The sequence below is a fragment of the Pecten maximus genome, chromosome 16, assembly GCF_902652985.1.
Source record: "Pecten maximus chromosome 16, xPecMax1.1, whole genome shotgun sequence".
Taxonomy (NCBI): domain Eukaryota; kingdom Metazoa; phylum Mollusca; class Bivalvia; order Pectinida; family Pectinidae; genus Pecten; species Pecten maximus.
Window position 1 is genome coordinate 22157231 of NC_047030.1, and position 24188 is coordinate 22181418.

A 24188-nucleotide genomic window follows, 5' to 3' on the forward strand; every position below is an offset into this window, starting at 1 on the left:
GATTTACATATATGAGAGTACAATCAACTTATTATTAGCAATATAAAGAAAATATAGTTAATAATTCATGGTGCAAATTTATTAATATATGAAAACTTACCTGTGCCCAATACGTTGGATGACACTGATTTGCTAATTGCTCGGTGGATTGGCAAGGTGACCCTAACGGTGGTCAACTTTACTGTACTACGAAAATTGGTGACACATATAATTATTACAGTTTAATTAATAATATATAATTAAACAAATTTATTTTGGATTTTCGATCAATAGATTTGAGTAAAGGCCGAGTGTTAAGAGTGAAATAATGACCCGTATATCAAAGGTTAATTTAATGGCGGTTCAGTTATCTCTCAATTACAGAGGGTCTTGCCATTAGGCAGTGCAGGGGGATATAAATTTTATAGCTGTCAGGGCACCGGTCTCGGTGGCCGTTTGTATATGTCAGATAAGGTTAACTGATGACCCCTCCGGGATAAGGGAGGCACAAATTAGCTTCATGCCTATTGCATCTGATAATTGTTTAATTAATCATTTGTCATGTAAAGGTATATCGGGAGTATCCTGCATGAAGCTAATCAGTTCTCAGTAAATCCTGTAGCACTTGACACGTTCATGAGCAGCACTCTTATAACAACCGATTTTAGTATCGAAATTCTTTTTAAACTGTGTCATACTGGAAATATTGTTAAACTGTGTTAGTTTAGAAACATTGTTAAACTGTGTTATATTGGAACTATTGTGTTAATTCGGGATATCTTCCGTGTTATTGGAACATTGAACGAGTGCTAAGTACGGCTAGTGGGAACATTGTATTACTAAATTGAACAAATCATGCCAGTGTATAACAAATCGTCCACTAAGAAGAGGCCTGCAGGGACTCCCTCTAGAGCGTTGGGTCAGAGAAAGAGAAGGAGGCCAGCACGTCTCCAGACGGAAGGAAACACAGAGCCGGAGCCGGAACCTCAGCAGGAGACGGGGCTAGAGCCGGAGCCGGAGTCGGACAATGTCACGGGGGAACAGGCACGGGCGCCCGTTGAGAATGGTAGGCCAGAAATTGATTTAAATCCGGTGAATATTAGGCCGCAAAATGATTTGTCAAACGTTTGGAGGGTGGCTTTAGGTGAAAATAATGCTGGTAGGGGCGACTCGCTAACTGCTGGCTGCAGGCCTATTTTGCCACATAGTGAAGGGTTTACAGGTGGTTTATGTCAGGGGGGGTTTTCACCTTTTGATTCTTCACTACCAGATTTAATCAATTGCGTGGATGACAATGTAGCGGCTCATGTACCGTTGCAATTATGCCAGAAAATATGGGCGAATCACTACGTTAATTTAGCGTTGTTGCTAAAAGGTAGCGCAGAACTCCATGAATTTTATGCGGGGAGTAACCTATGTATTAATGAACAGGGCGTTCTGGAATCAAGGCCTAGAGTTCTCAAGGATAGGATCCCGAGCATAGAGAAATGGTCGGATGCCTTCCTGATTTACATGCACATATATGTGCGGAAATTTCCTGAAAAAACTCTAGAGCTTATCCAGTATATGATAATTATTAGGGACGCAGCCAGTAGGTGCCAGGGGGCGGGTTGGAGGATCTATGACGAGCAATTTAGGCTACGTCAGGCGATCTGCCCTCAATCATGGGCTAAACTGAATTCAGACCTGTGGTTAAGGTTGATGTCAGTACCACGTAATATGGGTGGTTCGAATGCTAACACATACACAAGTAGCGCTGCTGGTTCAAATTATCAGAACATCAGAACAGGTGTGTGCAACGCATACAATGACATAGGGAAATGTAAATACAATCCATGTCGTTTTAAGCATGTTTGTCGGAAATGTAATGGTGGACACTCACAAATGAATTGTAATTCCTTTCGTGCCAAGCAAGAATCACAACAGCTGGGTACCCAAAAAAATAACAGAAAGGGAAAAACACAGCTTGGGGGCAACGCCAATAAAAACTGATGTGTTAGAAGTTTTACTTAGGGATCATTCGAACAGAGTTTTAGCGTCAGAGTTAGTAAACGGTTTTAAACATGGTTTCCCACTTCATTATACTGGCCCTCGAGAAACAACACATGCAAATAATTTAAAGTCTATTCGCGAAAACAATCATGCCGCTAGGAAGAAAATTAAGAAAGAGATCGAGTTAGGAAGAATAGCAGGTCCATTTAAAGTACAACCTTTGCCTAATTTGAGAATTTCACCATTGGGCTTAGTTCCTAAGAAGAACACCGGGCAATTTAGGCTAATTCATCACTTGTCGTACCCTCAAAATGCTTCTGTTAATGACTTCATTGATCCAAAATTATGCTCAGTGTCGTATACAAAATTTGATGAAGCAGTTAGAATGGTCCAAAGGCTTGGAAGGGGGGCGTTATTAGCTAAGGCAGACATCAAATCTGCATTTAGGATAATCCCAGTGTGGCCTGGTGACTTTGATCTGTTAGGCTTTAAACTTGACGATATGTATTTTTTCGACAAATGTTTACCAATGGGTTGTTCTATCTCTTGTTCTATTTTTGAGAAGTTTTCCACAGTCATAGAGGAAAACGTGCGTAAGCGATTGGACAACGGGGAGTTACTGCATTATTTAGATGATTTTTTATTTGGAGGTGTTAACAACGCGAACCATTGTTTCCTGGCTTTAAAAGAATTTGAGATTCTATGTAGTGAGTTGGGCGTTCCTATCGCGCCGGAAAAAACGGAAGGGCCTTGTACTGTTCTATGTTTTCTTGGGTTAGAGATCGATACAATAAATATGTGTATCCGGGTTCCCATGGAAAAGGTGCAAGAAATAATCCAGAAAATTAACACCTCACTCCGTAAAGGTCGCGCGACATTAAAACAAATGCAGTCCCTGTTAGGAGCTTTAAATTTTGCTTGTAGAGCAATCCCGCCAGCGAGAACTTTTTGTAGGCGCCTTATTAACGCCACCATGGGGACAACCAAACCTTATCATCATATAAGGATCACACATGCACTACGACAAGATCTAAAACTATTAGTAAAATTTTTTCATTCTTTTAACGGCGTGTCTGTGTTCTGCGATCAATTTTGGATCACCAATTCAGATTTACAGTTATTTACTGATAGCTCGGCCAGGAAGGGTAATGGATTTGGTGCATATTTTGAGGGACGGTGGGCATTTGGCACATGGCCCGAATCCTGGTTTCAAGCAGGCTACACTGATGACATAACGGTATTGGAGTTTTTCCCAATTCTAGTTGCAGTGTACATTTGGGGGGATAGACTTAAGAACAAGAAAGTACTATTCCGGTGCGACAATCAATCTGTTGTTGCAATTCTCAATTCCATGACAACCAAATCCGTTACTGTCCTGACATTGCTCAGGGCGTTTGTACTTCGTTGTTTAAGGATGAACATTTTATTTAAAGCAGAACACATCCCAGGTAGTGTTAATGTTTTAACTGATAGTTTATCCCGCTTACAGCTGAACAAATTCAGGGAATTGGCTCCACAGGCGCACCCGGAGCCAGAGCGGGTCCCGTTATGGATTTGGTCGATCTTCAACCTCAGCTTGGACGACTTTTAGCTGCCAGTATGTCGGAAAATACGAAGTCACTTTACTCATGTGCATTAAATAACTTTTATCAAATAAGACAAGTTATTAAACTCGATCATGTATGGCCTGTCCCTATCGAGCATGTTTTGCTGTTTATCTGCCATCACTCTCAGAAGGGCTCATCTCCCTCTACAGTACGTTCGTACTTGTCGGCGATTAGTTACGTACATAAGCTCAATAGCTGGCGAGATCCAACATCATGTTTTATTGTACGGAAGGCAATTGAGGGCCTTAGAAGATTAAAAGTATCTATAGATACCAGGGCTCCAATAACATATGATGTACTGACATTGATTCACGGTAAATTAGCGCATGTTTGCTTCAGTAAATATGAATCACTATTATTTAGAGCAGTGTTTTGTTTAGCATTTTTTGGTCTATTCCGGGTTGGGGAGCTTGTGTATACATCTGCGAAATTGGCACATAGACCTTTGTTAAGGTCTGATATTCAAATAAATAAAGATCTTACAGAGATGGTCATTATATTAAGGCAATCAAAGACAGACCAGCTTGCTAAAGCATTTACTGTGGTAATCCCATGTATCCCTGGAAATGTCGTCTGCCCTATTAAAAACATGCATGCCTTCCTTCAAGTACGAATTTGCTGCTCGGGATATCTATTTTTACATTTAAACGGTACACCTCTAAATAGATATCAGTTTGGTGAGGTGCTGAAAAAATGCATTATTTCGTTAGGCCTACCTCAAGGAAATTTTAAGTCACACTCATTTAGAATTGGCGGGGCAACAACGCTGGCAATGAAAGGCGTGCCTAACGATAAAATCAGACAGCTAGGCCGGTGGCAGTCATCGGCCTACAAAACCTACATCCGCTTTTGATTGATATATGAATACATGTTAGAGAGCCGCCCCTTTTGCATATAAGGCTAGTAATCGGCACAAGTTCTTTCAGATGTATGGATAGTTGGTTCATCGATAATATACTGGGCACAACGGATGTCTGTGAAGCTGCTGGACAGCCATTTGAAGCTTAGACACAGAGGCGTTTTCGTGCGATGGTCGGGGCACAGGGGAATGTCTTGGTTTCAGCTATTGGATGTTATTAAGGACCAGCTGTCACTAAAGCCTCCACCAGATTTTCTAATACTTCATACTGGAGGTAATGACTTAGGGTCCATCCCCACTGGCGGCCTGTGTGCCCGTATCAGGCACGATGTCGAACATCTGCACGAAATGTTGCCTGGGTGCACTATTATCTGGTCTGATATTTTACCAAGGATTACCTATCGGGGTTGTGACAAAGTACAACCTATTGAAAGGAAAAGAAAGAGAATAAATAGGTCTGGCAGACTAGCAGCGTTAGATGTTGGGGGTAGGGTGATTAAGCACCCAGATATAAGTCACACATGTAAAGGACTATTTAGGCATGACAAGGTTCATTTAAATATGGTTGGTAACGCCATATTCCTAAACACGTTGCAGGAAGCAATAGAATGTTTTATAACATCAACTGATCATTGTGTTTATAATAAATGATACTGTATACAACCTCAAGTGTTTTTGTATGGATTACGGAACTGTATAGACAGTTCCGAGTGGCAGGATATGGCGGGCAGGCATATAATTACACAATTTTGTGTCATATTATTTAATTCTGGTGGTATTAATTATACTAGACTGTGCTCTGGTCGGCCAATAGTCTTGCTATGGTTTACCCTGGGGGACTAAATCTTGCTATGGAGGTATCCTAGGAGTTTCTGGCAGGCCAGTGCTAAGTCTAAATATAATAATCCTGATCTTGTAATGCTTGCCACGTGCTATCCTGGGAGCTAAAGGCAGGATTATGGTTTTCTCCAGGCTGGAGATGTTGGTTCCTCTTGCGAGAGGTGGTTTCGGTTTTTTACAAGTGCAGGCAAAATCTGCTAGGTCAGAGGGCAAGGGGCTTTATGTCCGGATACCTGCGGGTAGACATTTAGCATGGGTCCTTGCCTTTGCATGCACTTGTAATAATAAGTTTTGGCTGCGGCCATTGTCATACTAAATTCATAAATTGATAAGCCTGCTCGCCATATTCTGAGGTTGTATACGTTTCATATTAAATGAGGCTGCGGTCATTTAAATCCAAATTCATTGTTTGTTTTTTGTTATAAAGAAGAAAAGTATACTAAAATAAATGCATATGTATCTTTAATTTTCAATAGTTTGAATCATCCGCAGTTTTTAACATGAACAGTTCGTGCCTTGTAGTTATTTATAAGTTACGTGTCTACCCATTGAAGTTAATCAAAAAGAAGCCAGTAAAAAGAAACGTACCTTGAATTATGGATATCCATAATTCGATTTATGGATATCCATTATTCGAATCATTGATATCCATAATTCGATTTATGGATATCCATAATTCGATTTTATTCATTATTCGAATTATGGATATCCATAAATTATGGATTTCATCAATTTGTAACTCATAAATCGAATTTTGTGTGATGTTTGATGAAATAACTAACATTGTCCAACATGAAAATGAAGGAACATATCATTTAGGTCAATTTTCTTTTCTTTGTAAACTGTAAAGCAGCGCCACCTTACAGGTTTTGCTGAGAATCCACAATTCTAACCATGTCACGCTTTCTTATCTAATCCAAGGGTTTTTGTTTTTTTTCTTATTCATTTTCCCCCGAATAAATCAATTTACAAGAAGGCGGATGGCAACTCCGTACAGTTGATTTAATATCTTGGTTTCTATTTACGCCCCCATGTCACAGGTGACTCTTATATGTTGAAAGGTAACGGAAGAACGCTAAAATTTTAATGTTTATAGTGTCTTGTAATGTAGGACATTTTATTGTATTATATGTATGTGATTAGTGTACAATGTACTTTAATGTATTTAAAATGAATGACACTTAAATTTGATTTGATTTAAACATATTGTATTGCCTTTAAGCAACGGGATTGGGCATAAATTGTACAACTTATTCAATTAAATACATCGTATTTCCTCTGTTAACAAATCTAATGACAATGGTATGAATGGATATATCAAACATGAAATTACAGGCGGATTAAAATCGTCAGTTGTATGGGAAAGCTGTTCAAAAGTACATCTATACTAAATCAAATGCTACAGAAATATTCAGAGGATGCAAGCTTGATATGTGAAAACCGGTCCGGATTTCGTTTAAATTATTCGACAATTGATCATATTTGTCGTCAAGCTTGATTAATATGACCCAAATGATGGAAATCAAGTTATATTGTATATTTGTTGACTTTGAAAAAGCCTTCGATGGAGTGTGTTGGAACTTTTGAGCTTAGCGAGGGAAGCAAGTGCTGCTTGCGAACGTTCGTAAGTTACGATTTTTGTGTGAAATGCATAGTAATTTATAGTAATTCGTAAATATGACTTACGCAAAATTCGTTAATTACGAAGCTTTGAAACGATACCCAGATCGTTTTAAATATTCTAGGTGTCAATGGAAATTGTATCAAACAAACGACAAGCGTTTTAGATAATGTTAATGAAGAAATTTCTTTTCCTTATTAGTGTTTTGATTTGCGTTATTTCGTAATTATTTTCGCGTTATCAGGGTTTTTTTCGCGTTATTTCGTGATTTTTTTCGCGTTATTAGGTCTTTTTTCACGTTATAACGCAAACAAGCGGCTTTATTTCCGGAATAACGTGCTTTTCCCCCGCGTTATAACATGTATATTTCATTTAATCGACACAAATAGGCTTTCGTATATAATATTACCATTTCTATGTGAATTTTTTAAATGATGCGTTTTCAAGGTTAATGGGTTGGTAATCATTGAATCGACAAACATGGTGGACCTGAACGAGACGGGGAAGTTTGTGCAATATTTCAGTGTTTAATGCAAGGAAATTGATAATAAGAATTTATTCTATTTATCGGTTAAATACTCACTTTTAAAAAATTTTATTTGGTTATCTGGTACGTAAATCTTACATTGATTGCAGTTAAGTCCTAAGTCCCATATATAAAGCTCGAGATAACATTACCAAATGATAATTTTATGAATAAAATCTTCATTTTATATCGCGACATTCATTCTTGCACTTAACACTAAAATGAAACAAAAGCTTAGCTATAATACAGCTAAAATCCCGCTCAGGTCCATTCGACCCCTCCAGATCCGTCGAATTGAGTAGAATCACCTTCATGTGCATGTGCACAGTTTGTATAAGGTATGAGAGTATATTTTTGCTTTCCATGAAATAAAAATAGCCGGCGCAGATATGAAAATAGCCGGTCAGATTCGCCGGCTGCCGGCTTCTATTGAACACACTGCATTTATGATGACACGGTATTAAGTGGTAGTTCCCTTTTCATGTCTTGTCATTTTATCATGTAGGACAATACCATGAAGTAGTTAACCTTTAGGGCTCTAAGGTCAATGACACTTGAGTATACAGAGTATTTATACTAATTTTCACAGGAACGTGGATATTCGTTGAGGCATTTTCTAACTTTAATAACAATCCACACTTTTAATACATGGCAAAATGGTGTATGTGTATTGATCTTGATATTAAATATATTTCTTCTTATGGAAGATGTACTGGAAAGGATATGGAGAGAATGAATTAACTCTATTAAGACAACCATTTCAAAACTGTCCTTGTTACAGGGAAATGAGGAGAGATGATCTGCAGGTCTTTTTCCGTTTCAATCAGCGATCGACTGAGATTTAACAAGATGTTTTTTATTTTGTTTTTGTTTGTTAATGATAATATATTAGATCTATATCAAGAATACATTCATTTGTTTCTGATATATTTTCAACATGAGGCCCATGGGCCTTAACGGTCACCTGAGATTTGAAATATTTCATTTAATTTAATTGACCATTTTTGGCCCCGCTCATAAGCCCAAGGGGTCAGTCAGGGCCAACATGTGCATATTATCAAACTTTCATCCCATGCTGATAATGTTAACCAAGTTAGAATGAATTCCAATAGAGACTTTGTCTCATGTGACCTAAAAATCTCGAAAGATATAAGATTTAAATATCATTGCGTGAGATTCGCAATATTGCCACTAAACTGTGTGTCGCAATAAGTTGCCCAGACACAGGCGTACGTCACTCCATTGAAGCTTGAGAAAGATTTTACTTCCCTGAGTCTTTACTGCTCCTACATCACTAATTAGATGAATATGGTCATGCCTTCCTCTTTTTTTGTTATTTCAAGAGGAAATACAGTGTGATGTAACATTGCAGTTTGGTGAAATTCATTTCTGCCCTCAAAATGCTGCTATTCAAATAGATAGTGCAACCTGAGCTGGTCGGCTTATGTTGTCAACCCGCCTTCGGAGTCAGCGTTTGTTACTAAGCATTAACTTTTTGGTGCAAGTCTTGAAGGCATCAGTAAACTCCTTTATAACAGTACTGAATATTGATAATTTCTATGTAAGAATACTATGTTTTGTTGACAATGAAATATTTTGAAATAACTGTACTAGAGTTCTAATATTTGGTCTAAGGGTTGCTATTGTTTTTTATGATGCAAAATTTAATTTAGAATATTTCTATTTTACCTTTTAATATTCTGAGAAAATATCAATATACATGAGTCATTTAGGGCTAAACAGCACCAGATTTAAAGGAAAATTCATGGAGAGGAAACACATCAATTTCAACTAAATTGTTAAAAGGTAAAGATAATCTAAAACTCGCTGAAATATACATTTATTGAAATATAAATTCCAGTTGGTGAATTCACGTAAGATCCAATTGTTAGCTGTAATTTGACGACTAAACATGAACAAAAGAGAAATATCAATAAAAAGACATAAGAAATACTGAATCACACTGGATGTAGGCCAGTCTTCTTCCTTCAGTTAGAATGACTGTTTAATAAATAAACAAGCCTGAAGTATGATCTTCGTATTTAATGACGACATGATATTTGTTAAAAACAATGTGGAATCCCTTAGGGTTGGGTTAATGATATCCTCAAAATAAAACTGGGATCTAACCGATTGGGCAATGGAGGGAAATGCAATTAATTAACATGTATGTATATATATGTACAGTATACTGGTGAAAAAATGTATGTGTTCCTTCATTAAATTATATATGATTCATTGAATTTGAGAGTGCTACACCGTGAAATACTAAACACTCATTGAAAAAAAACATAGAGATCTGCAATTTATCTAATAGATACAGTATGTCATCGTAAAAGAAATGGACCCACGACGGTCCTCATTGTTTTCGCTTCCTGGCGTGTTTTGTGTCCGCTGCCTAAAATAGTTACACAGCATTATCTCCCTTCAAATCATTATCAATCAGTGTCTTGTAAACGCTGTTGTGTTGTCAGATAGCAGACGCTAGGTGAATAAAGGCTAATTATCGTAGATTAGAGCTGGTTTAGTACATCCCCACTGACTGTTGTCATATTTTAAAGGTAAGAGTGGTTTAGTGTAGATATTAAGACATGTAAATATATAAATTAACTATCAGAATTTAATTTCATCAAAGGTTACCGTCATGACCGACTTCCTCAGCACAAAAAAATCACAAGAAATCGCACGTGCGTTGACGCGCCCTTAAAATCACGATAATGGGTACTTCACGATAATGGGTCGCCAACCAGTACCCTTTTTACATAGAAAAAAAAATACTTGAAATATTTGAAAAAAATGCGCGGTGATGGACGTACTGATTATACTCATAGCACAGGCGTCTGCTTCTGGTAACTTCAGTGTTAGGTATTAATAGAAAACAAGAAATATAATATTGCTCCTAGACCTCTAACGGGTGCATAAACCAAAAAAGATGGGTGTGGACTTACAAGCTTTCCAAAACTAACCCCCAAAATCTTTAAAGTGGGTTTTTTGTGTGAAAAAAAGTAAGCCCACAAAATGGTAAAATGCGAAAAAATCATAAATTTTTCTGCATGATTTTGCCATAACATCACTCCTGGACATCTAATGAATGTATAAACCAAATCAGAAGGGCACGAGGTGTATACTTTTGGACATACAAACTTTCCAAAAACTGACCCTAAAAACTTTAAAGTGGGTTTTGGTGCCAAAAAAGTTAAGTCCACAAAATGGTTAAATGCGAAAAAATCACAATTTAAAAGTTTTGGGGTGGGACGCCGACGCCGACGCCGACACCGACGCCGCATTGACAGCATTAGCTCTCGGTTACTCGTAACCGGTGAGCTTAAAACTGCTGGTGAAATAAATCAACGAACTAATGCGTTTCAGCACAGATAACAAAATTAAAAGTTTCGTTTCTAACTGCATATCTGCATTTTGCATTTACCGCTACATTGACCAATCACATTCTTCATCTTGACCAGTAACGCCAACTGTCGTGCATATCCGGAGCCAAAAGAATAGTATACGACTATGCCGAAAAAAAAAAGTTTAAAACTTGTCAAATACTCAAAATACTCTACGTGTTACAGTGGTGTTGGAAAAAGATGCGCTCGCGAAATAAAGCCGCTATACAGCATAAAATTTGACCAGAGACCTGCAAGACCATTGGCCTCTTGATTTTCTCTGGAACCATGCAGATACATATACATGCATATTTTTTGACGGAGCAATGGGATGAAGATGCCGTTTGAAAATACCGATTTCAATCAATATTTATATACGGGACCACAGGGACTTGGCATAAATTGTCAACTTATATTTAAGGTCCGTGGGTTCGGAATACTTCTGTGTGTCGGGTCCCTGTGCAGTGTACGCACTCTCAAGTAAATTAAGTTTTGATATTAATGACTTATGTAGGAATCGACCTGACCAGAACATTAATGAGAAGTGATTGACATTGTCCACCTAGAGGAATTTACCTATAATGTATGTATGTGTCAAATCCTCTAAAGAAAATTCGGTTTTGAGACGACCCAAGGAAGAAAATTAAGTTCGAGCTACGTCCATTGATTAATAGGTGCAGCAGGTAGATATCGGCCCGACAAGAAGGTTAACGAGAACCGACTTGTCCAGCGAAAGGAAAATATACTGAAATTAATATTATGTGTCACACGAGTGAATCGAATGTGGGTCTATTTCCTGTTTTAGCAAGCTTTTTAAACCCCACCCCTGGTGTTTTGTGAAATTACTTGTAGCTGTAATATGTAAGTTTGTAATTATTCTGTAAACTTATTCTGCAATAAGATTATAGTATGAAATCTGTATTATAGTAATTAAAAAGTGGCGTGTTCTACAAACGGTATTTTGTCCCTCGGTCAAACGACTGTCTCTCGATTTCAAGTTATTCCCCAACAGGGACATTTTAATCAGCCTATCTAAATCAATTATGGTGAGCTGTCTCTCAACTTAGGAAGTAATTAATAAGCAAGAAATAAGTTTAAAAAAGGTAAACGGCATAGTTTTAATGCTGGTAGTTATAATCAGAGACTTGTATATCACAAGTCTCTGTTATAATGTAAAACTGCCGATGAAATAAATCAACGAACTAATGCGTTTCAGCGCGGATAACAAATTTATATCAGTTTGAATCATTTTTGGTGATAATAAGACTGCATTTGAATCAGGAATATAATTTTATTAATGTGTCATTTGAAAGGATACATTTACTTATTCAGCTTGTATTCAATCTTAACTTTGATTCGTTTTTAACTGCATTTATGCATTTTGCATCTACCGCTACATTGACCAATCGCATACTTCATCTTAACCAGTAACGTCACCTGTCGCGTCATATCCAGGGACAAAAGAATATTATACGGCTATGCGCATGCCGAACAAGAAGCAGGCGCATGGGCTCTTGGTAGCTTATGCTACTCGTACCATCACGAAGATAAAAGTAGCTCCAACTTAATCACATATATTAATAACGATGTGTCAAATTTAAGATATATACATGTACAGTGCAACTTCCGAAAATCGAACCTTCTAAAAACCGAACACCTCTGAATACCGAACGAATTGCCATTGTTCGGAATTGGTTCTTCTTTATTATAGTATTAAAAAACTTCCAAATACCGATCCCTCTGAATTCCGAACACCGGACCGATTTTGTGTCCGGTTCCTGTTAAAATATGCCAAAAATTACTTCTGAAACAAAACAAAAATAAACCAAACTTCTGAAAACCGGCCTTACCTGAGCGATTACGACACAAGGTCAGGTCAGTCAACCGTGAAACAACACCTGTGACGGGTATTGCGTGGATTTGTACAGGTACTCAATATATACCCCAATGGGGCATTATGGCGGTAGGCCTAGTGTATAATCAACACGACAATTATGAAACAATGCCACACTTCACTGGAGCGCGGCGGTTTGTTGAAGCCGGATCGCGAGTTTCGCACCTGTACATGTATACTATTCAATCAAATACTATTAAAAATTGGCCGAATTCCATCGTTTTCTTATACATACAAATTCAACTTTGGGTAAAATGCGTTGCAATTGATCTTATTAAAAATACGATTAACGAAGATTTACCCAGCACTAAAGTTGATAAAATCTTGTAGGTTATTATTGGCCTTTTTATATAGTGAGTGACGAATGTCAATATAAAGTACCCACTCGAATGAAAACTGAATTTGCCTCCACAGAATCAGAACGACCAAGTTTGCATATACGTACATTTAAATGTGAAGACGGAAGATTATGTAGTGGTCTGTCTAATTATGGAGCGGCAGACTTCCGCATTTTCAATTCAGCTAATGCACTTATGTGGGTTCTTGGTAAAAAAAAAACTGGTAACGCAATACTTTGTCTAAGTCATGCTGTGTTCGGCGGCTCACGTCTTGAAAACTTATTCAATTTACTTTCCTATGATTTCCTTTCCGCCAAGGCCATTGGTGAATTTTATGAAGGAGTCATTCTTTTTTGACTGATTTCAACTTACAGAACAGCCCAAGTACTTTATCCATCCATCCCATTTCCCCGCGTTTTCCGAGATAACTCGGGGTATTCATTGAAATACTCAATTGTATTTTCGTTACTTTATTCTATTATTCTGTATTCGGCCGACTGGCTCCGAACCGCCGAACTCTCGAAAAAAAAAAAATCATTCTATAAAAGTGATATTTTTCACTCACTAGTAAAAAATATCACATTTTTTTCTGATTTGACCAATCAAAACACTGCTTACAAACGACAACGGAGAAAATAAAAGCTGACCGGTATGTTTTGCTATAAAATGTAATAAACAGAATATCAAACAGTATCTTCGGTAATACCGAATGTATTTCTCGCGCACTCGTGAAAATATCAAAATATTAGCCCACTCGAGAAATATATTTGGTATTACTAAAGACAATGTTATTTATCCTCTATATATTTTCATTCTTTATTTTTTTGTTAGTTTATTTGTTTTTTAATTAATGTTGTAGAAAACGATGAAGATAGTTCTTTCGTAATTTACACTAAGCAATGGCAATATATGGATAAAAAATGTTTTCTTCTGAAGTACTGTAAAGTAAGCTGCCGACTGATCTTCTTGAGTTCTGAACAATACTGTGTACAGAACTTGCAATGGAAATGTGATGATGGGTGTTTTGGAAGAGATTTGCCCTCGCAATACCCCTTCACATTGAATCGAACAAGCCTCGGGGATTTCCAGCCTGTATGTGTTAAAAAATATCAGTTTAACTTATATAATCCTTTGAGTAATTCTTCATTGGCATTAATTTCATTCGGATGTTTTCTATTGGGAAAGGGCTTCGTATAAGTTTGAAAATTTGTGCCAAATCCTATATATGGTATACATTTGTATATGGATACTAATAAAATATGTTTAAATCAAAGATGTTTTCTGATACAAATGTATTTTTAATGCATACTGAATTTCCGAGTCACAAATACGTATACTATATAGTGCACTTATATTGTACTTTTAAATAGTATAGATTTCAAATATTTATTTTATATAATGATGTCATCGTGGACACACATGGTACTCTTACCCTCCTAATAGCTATCACTTTCTTTTGACTTTTGAGTGGTTTTTTTTTTATGAAAGGCCGTCCATGTAACAAATGAAATGAATTTAACGCGTTAAACCTGGAGTTCAAAGCATTAAAATTATAATTAAATGCTAACGCGTAAATTTGTTCTCGTCTTTCAATGCTATTTCGCCTTAGTTAAATTCATATTCATTGAAGTTATATAACGCAAAGTTTCCCGGCCTAACTTCAGCTTGAAGACATTCCTTAATAAATGACCAGAGTCCCAGATTAGGCCTAATAATACTTTTAAGATAATTTTACGTCACATGAAATATAAACCATCAGACAGTCCCAATATTAATATCTTATCTCGAAAAAAAAACATGTATCAATTCATACAAAAAACACACATGGAAGACACATGTGAGCCTCGACCTCACCGCAAACATGATGGAAGGTGTAGAGCCTCAATATTAACAGGAAGTTCAAAGACATACAGATTTCATATCCGCTTGCACATGCGCAGAAACCATACCTAATGTCAATTTTGTTTGGATTGATTAGAGCGGTCTACATTATCCCGAGCTTACAGATATTTTCGGCCATTCTCTTGAAGGTAAGTTATTCTTGTTTGTATTAATATTTTTCCATGTTGATTTCTTTAATGGATAAGACATATGAATCCAGAATTTCCTTCAAATTCCCCCAGAAATACATGTCAACATGATGCTATCTGAGGTGCTGTGGTCTGGCTGAATACACAGTGTATTGGAAGCTGCAGACAGTAGACATATCATATACATCGGTTTCACGTGTTAGGTGGCGATTTGTTTGCTTATTTAGTATCAAGTGTGGTACCGGTTGTTTATCCCTTATGAGGTAAACTTTTTCTGTGTGTGCCAATACGAAATTGGAGACCGGTGAAAGTATCGATAGGCCGAATTGGTACTCGGTAAACGTAATAAGAAAAGTAATAGGCAGAAGTCGTACAGTACAGAGTCATCGGTCAATATATCCATAATATGATACCTAGTATCTCGACTGACCCAGTAAAATGATCAAGGAGGTCAGTACTGAAACACAAGACAGACGAACATGTGACAAGTAAGGTAATAAAGTATGCAAAATGATTTTAAATGATTATGTTACAATTTAATACAGGTTGGGAATATCGAACTCTCCTGAAAAGTATGGAGACAGTCTTGATTTTGCAAGACAGCTGTATTTTACCATTGAGTGTGCCCTATATAAAAAATAAACTGTTCAGATTTTTTGTTTTGTTAATTACATTATAAACAACTTTTGATTGAGCAGGTTTCGTTTTTTGCCATTTTTTCATTAATTTCATAGTATCCCTTTTTCGGAAAGTGTAAAAACTGAGAAATTTGTGACGATTTAAGTGAAATTGGTGGCAATATAAATAGACCATCTTGACATCTAAATATAGAGCACTGGGGATTTCCTAAATTAAAAGGTTTACTGGATTATAGATTTTGTGTGAATTGCTGTGTAATGCACAAGTGTATTATATGCTGTTAACTTAATATGATTTCTGCTGGGATAACAATTCCATTGCTCCATTACACTATATTTCTTGTCATCTTTAAATTGTTCAAAAATATTTTGGACACTTAAGTTTGTCAGTCCCCACAAAAAATGGTGAAGATGGCACCTTATAAGTTTTTAACCCAAGTTTATAGAGCGAATTCTCTAAAATTGAAAGAAGGGCTTCAAGAGGCGCGCCTTAAGGTGAAAACCAATATCTGCACACCATTTTAGGGTTAAGAATTTATGTTAAATGGGGCTGCGGTGGCTGAGTGGTTATGGTGTCTCAACACTTTATCATTAGCCCTCCACCTCTTGGATGCGAAGGGGCCACGGTGGCCGAGTAGTTAAGGTGTCCCGGCACTTTGCCACTAGCCCTTCACCTCTGGGTTGCGAGTTCGAAACCTACATGAGGCAGTTGCCAGGTACTGACTATAGGCCGGTGGTTTTTCTCTGGGTACTCCGGCTTTCCTCAACCTCCAAAACCTGGCACGTCCTTAAATGACCCTGGCTGTTAATAGGACGTTAAATAAAACAAACCAAACCATCTTGATTGCGAGTTCAAAACCTACGCAGAGCAGTTGCCAGGTACTGACCGTAGGTTGGTGGTTTTTCTCCAGGTACTCCGGCTTTCCTCCACCTCCAAAGCCTATGGCTACTTCCATGACTGTTACTCGGTTTCCAATCCAGTAGGGTTCTCCCTTGACAAGTAAACATGTGCAGCACATGTGCAGATGTCATATTTATCTGTGAAGTTTAAGTCATTTCCCATGTAAACACTAGGCCTACCATTCATTTTTTGTTGACAATGCCATTTCGATTGAGATTTATTTAAGTAGTTTAAATGTAGATTATTTGGGTCTGCTTCGCTTCTTCTACATCAGTGTTCCAGCTAGGATTTGAAAAGGGCAGGGCGCTGCCTAAAAAAAGGGCATTTTTGTGCGCGACATTTTTTCCGGGCCTATCTATCTTCTACCTTATTTTACAGGACAATTTAAGTACATCCATGCATTACATATGACCTGATTCATAGAGACAAATAGAAATCTGTTGATTTTTTTTTATTATTTTGTTTGTGTGTAAAAATGTCTTCTTTCTTCTCTTTATTCTTCAAATATTGTTTTAAATTTTGATGGTAAAAGTTATGACCTAGAGTAATTCAAAAATAAAATGATATTAGCATTATTTCAATTTAAGGGTGTATTGAGAGAATCCATATATACGATAATTACGTCCAATCAAAAAGTTACTATCAGATTATAGTCAACAGAGCGATATTTTCAACCAGAAGTTAGTCTGTCCGTTGTGATTGTAAGACGACTAATTGTAAGTGAAGATATTATAGAGCAAAAGAGAAAAGGTGATCAAGCATATACGAGAAAAAAATGATTAAGTAAAAGAAATTATATTATTTAATATCTGAATAAACTTCGTCCAAATAACTGCGATGTATCTTGTAAGCGGCGGTAAATTTCTACTTTCACTTTAGACTTTTTAGAAATAACGGTAAACTAAAATCAGGAATTTATAGCAAGTTAACATTTTCTTGAATTAATTATAAGAAATGGTAAACGAATAAGGGCCGATCATGATTCGCAAGTTTCTGATCAAACATTTGTTCCGTTGCTCTCGTAAACAAACGGTCCCCGTGTTCACTTGGCTATCACATGACCCGCAGTTAATGCAGAGTCGGCATTTCAGATACGAAAATAACAAAATATAAACTAAACTTTTGCAACTATTATTCACATAAGCAGATATTTTTATGTGTCCTTTATTTATTGATGAAAAATAAACATTTTGTATAGAAATCCGTCAATCCAACAAGGAATTTGCGACATCTGCATTTACAACGAACCATTTCCGGCGTCCCGCCAAACTTCATCAAATAAAATCAACCGAAAGCTAATTTTGATCACTGGAAAATCACTGGAAAGTGATCTCATGATCATTTACTTAAAAGTTGCTTGGTTAAAACCAGAAGGATTTCGTGTTGTCATGTGAAGAAAATTTCAAAGATATATAGATCGATCGCCAATTGCACACGTGCTCATGGGATAACTTTACGACAAACGTGCGGCTCTTTTCGGTCTTGTCAAAAGTTGTTTACATAAGTAAAACAACATTTCCATCCATTATCATTACTGTGTCCATCTTCAAAAAGCCTTCGTGATCATGATTTAATTGGATTACCAACCGATCCTATCGACTCGTCACGGTTAAATGAATCTATAAAACACCAGCTCGATCCCCAGCTGACCGATCTCTGCCTCGGGCAGCGTTCATCAGTACCGTGGATAAAGGTCTACAGGTAAGGGGACTGGTGTTACAGGTGGCCAATTAGTGACTGACTGGCTGACTGTATATTGCATGGCTTCAGCAAATAGGATCTAGAGTATACGAGGCAAAATGAGCATCAATGACACATAGAAAAAGGGCAGTACTACAGGAAAAGGGGCGGGGCGCATTTCTAACTTTGAATTAGGGGCAGGGCGCCGCGCCCTGCTAACCCGACCTAGCTGGAACACTGTACATGTCTGCTCAAAACAATTTTACAATTCTATCTTGGGAAGACTCATCGTCTTTTACGACTGTTGTTTGCAATAAGACTATATATGCTTTCCTTCAAAGAATCAGTCATAACTGAATAACAGTTTGGATGATGTCTTAGTCTTGAGATGTTATCTATTTGGGGTTACTATCCCAAAATTCTGCTTTTAAAATGTCTCCATCACGTCTGCTCAGCAGCCTCTCAAAGTGGATAGTCTGCTTACTCAGCTTGTAACCAACTTTTGGGCCATGTCAGCCTCATCTGTCATGCATATTTTAAAAACTTCAATCAGTTTATAGTCAAATTGAAAATTCCAGAATTTAATATTTTATATATTCCCCCAAACCCCCTGCGTCGAGAGCCTTAAAAACTGTATTTTGTAATTCCCTCTAATGTTTTGGCCAATGCCGTTTTTGTTTTTGCTTAGTAGAATTTTTTCCACAAGATTTCATATGGCTTAATTTAGTGTTAACATGATGATCAGTCAGCCAAAACCTGATAATTGTTGATATATATAAATCATTATGTTCATTTTATAGAATTATAAAAATATCTTGTCATATGTTTGATGGTAAATATTGGTCATTCATTATATTTACACTGACTGTACTCTCCCAGCTGACAGATTTATAATGTTTACTAGGGGGCTTTCATACTATCATATTTAGAGGTGGTTTTGGCTGTTTTTTGAATTTTGAGTTTGCTTAAAACTTGCTATACTGATAAAGAAAATACGAGACATAATTTTGTGTAATTCTTTTTCGTGGTACGTGTGACAATTGGTCATTGTATTGTGATAGTTTTGTTTTTGATATCATATTTTCAAGTTGATTTCTATTGCGATATCTCGCTCAACTATCAATTGTTGACCCAATTTTTTTTCTAAACAAAGAAGCTACATGAAAGTAAGATCTTGCACTGAATCTGTCAACTTCATGTAGCATTTGTTTATTGATGAAAGTGCCTTAAGCTTTGGTATAGCGATCAGGGATATCTCTAAATACAAGAACTGCACAATGTATTTAGTATGGAATTTGGAAATGATTTTAAGCATAAGTTGGTACATTGACAAAAGTACTTTTAAGGTGTATATCATGATTAAGTGTTATAAATGTCATTATCGATTCCATTATGATTTAGTTCAACTCATATTTTATATTTTTGAAGCAGTTCCATTCTGGGTCAGTGTTTTAGACTCCCCCTTCAATTGATTGTAGTGGGGGTTTTCATAAATAACACAAATCGTAAATACATGTACCTCTCCCTGAAATCTCCCTGGTAGTAAAAACCCATATATATACATATATATATATGAAAATAATATGAAACTTCTGAAGAATATATATACATGTACCTTTATAAGATAATACATTATATTCATCAAAATGTTTCTTTAAAATAAATGATATTTATTTTGATTATCTGTTCTGTATTATGATCATTAGTTATATATAATCATTATGAATGTGTACTCAAAGGTAACATCATGAAATGTTGACAGACAATTAAATTTTTCTTTAGAATTTTTGTTCGTTTCTGCTCCTGGTTTGAAGAATAAAGATGTCTTTGAGAGGTAGAGCTGTTAGATGTTGTGCTACCTTCCCCCCCCCCCCCCCCCCTCCCCCCCTTCCTGCTCGAGGATAATATCAGTCATACTACGTCCTACTAGATAGATATATATATATAGCTCTCTGGGAAGTGGGAAGGACCCAATACATAAAGACCTATATATGTGATCAAACCATTGGCCCTTATCGTCCAGTACATTGTGATTATCATTATTAGTGGGCATTACAGAGCTATACAGAGCTAGCTGTGACCACCAGATCTGTCTAAATAATTGCTTCATGATGTCCTCCAGCTCAATCAGGATATTAGTCACCGTTCTGTGGCATCAGTCACTCAATTTGTGATGTAAGTTCAAATCAAGCTTGCTTCATGCCTTTGCACCAGTAGAAATAATCAATAGCCAATTGATACAGATTGATCCGTATCACTCCTGGCTATTGTACAGCAGGTAAATCTCAATGACTAGGTGAATACCAGTAATATTGAACAAAGAAGTGTGATTTGGAACCAAGGTGGATCAATTCCAAGCTCCATATTGCAAAATCAAGGAAATTTAATTATCCTTTGGAAAAGATTGAAATGCATGCCTTTAAAAAAATGATTGCTTTGTGGGCAAACACAGGCATATAAGTGTTGGAACTTGGAACCAATACAGGATTTGGTGGAAATTTGGAACAATGGCCAATTTCTTTCTCTCTCGTTAAGCTTGTACTCTGCATGCATCAAAATGTAGACTAGAACATTGTATAGGAAGTTAGATCAGTAGCAATATTGGTTCAATGTTTTTTTCTACCTATCACTGGGAACTATAAATAAACTAATTTCCAATGTGTTTATGTAAGATTTCTATAGTTTAATGAGGTAATCTAATTTTTCTGATTAATTTTTTATGGGATTTCTTTTTTTGTTTGGATGTTGGTTTGGTCGTTAATTTGGTAGATTTACACCCCTGGGTTGTTTGATTGTTAATTTGGTAGATTTACACCCCTGGGTTGTTTGTTTGTTAATTTGGTAGATTTACATCCCTGGGCTGTTTGTTTGATCGTTAATTTGGTAGATTTACACCCCTGGGTTAATTGTTTGTTCGTTAATTTGGTAGATTTAGGCCCCTAGGTTGTTTGTTTGATCGTTAATTTGGTAGATTTTAGAGCTGAAACGAATGTTCGCGAATGAATACCAATTCCCCGAATAATCGAATAGTGGAATCATATTCGAATATTCGGTACGATATTTACTTCCCTTACTCCTTTGATCTGAAACATGTACAAACGTTCCATTTGAGTTTGGGAGCATTTCGGGCTAAATTCCAATAATTCTTAAGCAGAATGTAAGCTAGGGGTTTTAATGTACAAAGGTACTATGCATCCAACATAGCAAATCATCTCCGGGCCAAACTCATTGAAAACGTGTTCAAACGTCAGATTTCCGTTCCAATCCAGCATTCAGTTTAACATAAAAATACATGTAAATACAAATATTTGGACATAAATAGGTCCCAAAATGCGTGAATGAAAAGATATAAACATTTTTCTGACATGACATCGTAAATAAGGTACAGCGCTGCTTTCTTTCATATCCGTACTGTGTACAGTACTGTCAACTATGTGGTGCGCCATATGCATTACGTCAGTGTCAATAAAACGCTTTGAAACAATAGCAACATTCCCGGTGTAGGAGTCAGTTCGCGGTCGTTTTATTTCATCTTATTTTACATACGGACCCAATGTAGTGAACATTGATTTTTTTTATTATTTATTGGTCTTATAATGCAAATATTCCTTCTCTTGACATTGACAATATGACAGACAAGCACGTCAATCAGGTAGGCCAGCCATGTTTACGTTGTCGTCAATAGGCGAACTTGATGAATTTTTTACGATTATTAAAGTGAGCTTCCGACTTAGTTCTGGCCATTCTTCAGCTGTATATATCAATGTTACTTACAAAGCTTTTCAGTCGTCTATCAAGGTTAGTAAATCAGAAATAATTACATTTTCAAAACTACCGAATATTTGAATACTATTCGAATATACCAAACGAATATTCGAATGCCAAAATCTGCTATTCGTTTCAGCTCTAGTAGATTTACACCCCTGGGTTTTTGGTTTGTTAATTTGGTAGATTTACACCCCTGGGTTGTTTGTTTGATCGTTAATTTGGTAGATTTACACCCCTGGGTTGTTTGTTTGTTAATTTGGTAGATTTACACCCCTGGGTTGTTTGTTTGTTAATTTGGTAGATTTACACCCCTAGGTTGTTTGTTTGTTAATTTGTTAGATTTACACCCCTACCGAATATTCGAATACTATTCGAATATACCAAACGAATATTTGAATGCCAAAATCTGCTATTCGTTTCAGCTCTAGTAGATTTACACCCCTGGGTTTTAGGTTGGTTAATTTGGGAGATTTACACCCCTGAGTTGTTTGATCGTTAATTTGGTAGTTTTACACCCCTGGGTTGTTTGATCGTAAATTTGGTAGATTTACACCCCTGGGTTGTTTGATCGTTAATTTGGTAGATTTACACCCCTGGGTTGTTTGATCGTTAATTTGGTAGATTTACAACCCTGGGTTGTTGGTTTGTTAATTTGATAGATTTACACCCCTGGGTTGTTGGTTTGTTAATTTGATAGATTTACACCCCTGGGTTGTTTGTTTGTTAATTTGATAGATTTACACCCCTGGGTTGTTTGTTTAAGTTTAAGTATCGGATGTCGCATTTGATACCTTCTGATGAGACACATTTAGTCCTGTCTTATTTGGAATCAATGTCATACCTGAAGATCCCCTCAACAAATTTGGTTAATTTTGACACCAAGTTCTGTGCATACAAGTATTCATGTCTTACAGATATTTTCCAAAGTTGATTTCAACAGTCCACATATATCTTTATATATATATATATAGAGAGAGAGAGAGAACCAATATTCAATGGAACTTGAGCTTGAGCCCTAGCTGGCATGACCTGTTCTCTTCGTCTCATTTTCTGGATCAACTGAAGCATCATTACAGCAGACAGGCATCAGTCAGGATTATGTCTGATTTAGCTTCAAATTCTCCCAAATATGCTGGAAATCCCTGAAGTCTTCCCTCCGTGACTTCGCTGATCCTTTCTATTGTATCATGTCTGACGTCTTTGTGAAACACTAAGTACCACACATATTGCCTAAGGATTAGAAGTGTATATAGACAACCTTGGAATATTTCCCAGACATGTCTTTAAATGCAAACTTCCTTATAGCTGGTATGGCTTATAATGTCTCCAGATCTGTTATCTAAACTGGTTGCAGCATTGCATTTCCCCTGCATTGGTCCCATTCCCTGTGCGACTTTTGACTTTCATTTTTTTTCTAATTTGATACCGAAAATTTCTCTTCAAAAGCGGTTTCTATTAGAACAAGTTTCTCTTAAAGAACCTTCTTAGTTTCTCAAGTTATGAAAAGATATAGTTAACGTACCCAACAAAACCCAAGCAATTACAATGTAACAAAATAAGTTTTAATCTGTAATAAATGTCATTTTAAGGAGATAAAATTTCAGAATTATTTTATTTCTGTTGAACAGACATATTTTTTCTGTATTGATTTGAGCACAACCAGAGTTAGTGCCTGTAAGCTTAACCATGCCATATTACTTAACTTATACATGATAATTTCATGACTATACACGTCCTTCCTCCAACCAATATATACATCGTTAACATTTCTGGAATCAAGCATTCTTCTTAGAACCATGATGACGGAGATAAAATCAGGGAAAAATATCAAATCAAAATGGAAATCGAAAAGAGATTCAGATTGAGCTGAATGATAATTATAAAGCAAATTATTAAACCCAATTGTAAATTCACAGGATCTATGAATCTTGTCAGATATTTAAGTAGACCTTTATATCAGATGATAGAACATTGAGTAAATTCTACACACAGTCACTGAAGTAAAAAAAATATGGAGGGTTGCATTGAGGCCCTTATATTATCTAAATACATTCTTTTAATTTTATTTTTGAGAAGGTAATGTGGTACATGTATATATTTTAAAGTCAGAGTCCCTTAAGGATGAGGTA

The 24188-nt window shown here is 36.5% G+C and overlaps 2 protein-coding genes across 2 annotated transcripts in view; both read left to right on the forward strand.

The window, feature by feature from the left end:
• Nucleotides 1-791: 791 nt before the first annotated feature.
• On the forward strand, nt 792-5887 carry LOC117344699. The gene is made up of 3 exons (XM_033907527.1): nt 792-1045; nt 4505-4711; nt 5832-5887. The coding sequence occupies exons 1-3, from the start codon at nt 835-837 to the stop codon at nt 5885-5887; spliced, it is 474 nt and encodes a 157-aa protein (XP_033763418.1). The 5' UTR covers nt 792-834.
• Nucleotides 5888-15001: 9114 nt separating this feature from the next.
• The window catches only part of LOC117344569 (calmodulin-binding transcription activator 2-like), an 84633-nt gene continuing 75446 nt past the window's right edge, over nt 15002-24188 (forward strand). Inside the window, exon 1 of the mRNA XM_033907362.1 lies at nt 15002-15072. The gene's annotated coding sequence lies outside the window, so the exon portion shown is untranslated. The remainder of the gene's footprint in view (nt 15073-24188) is intronic.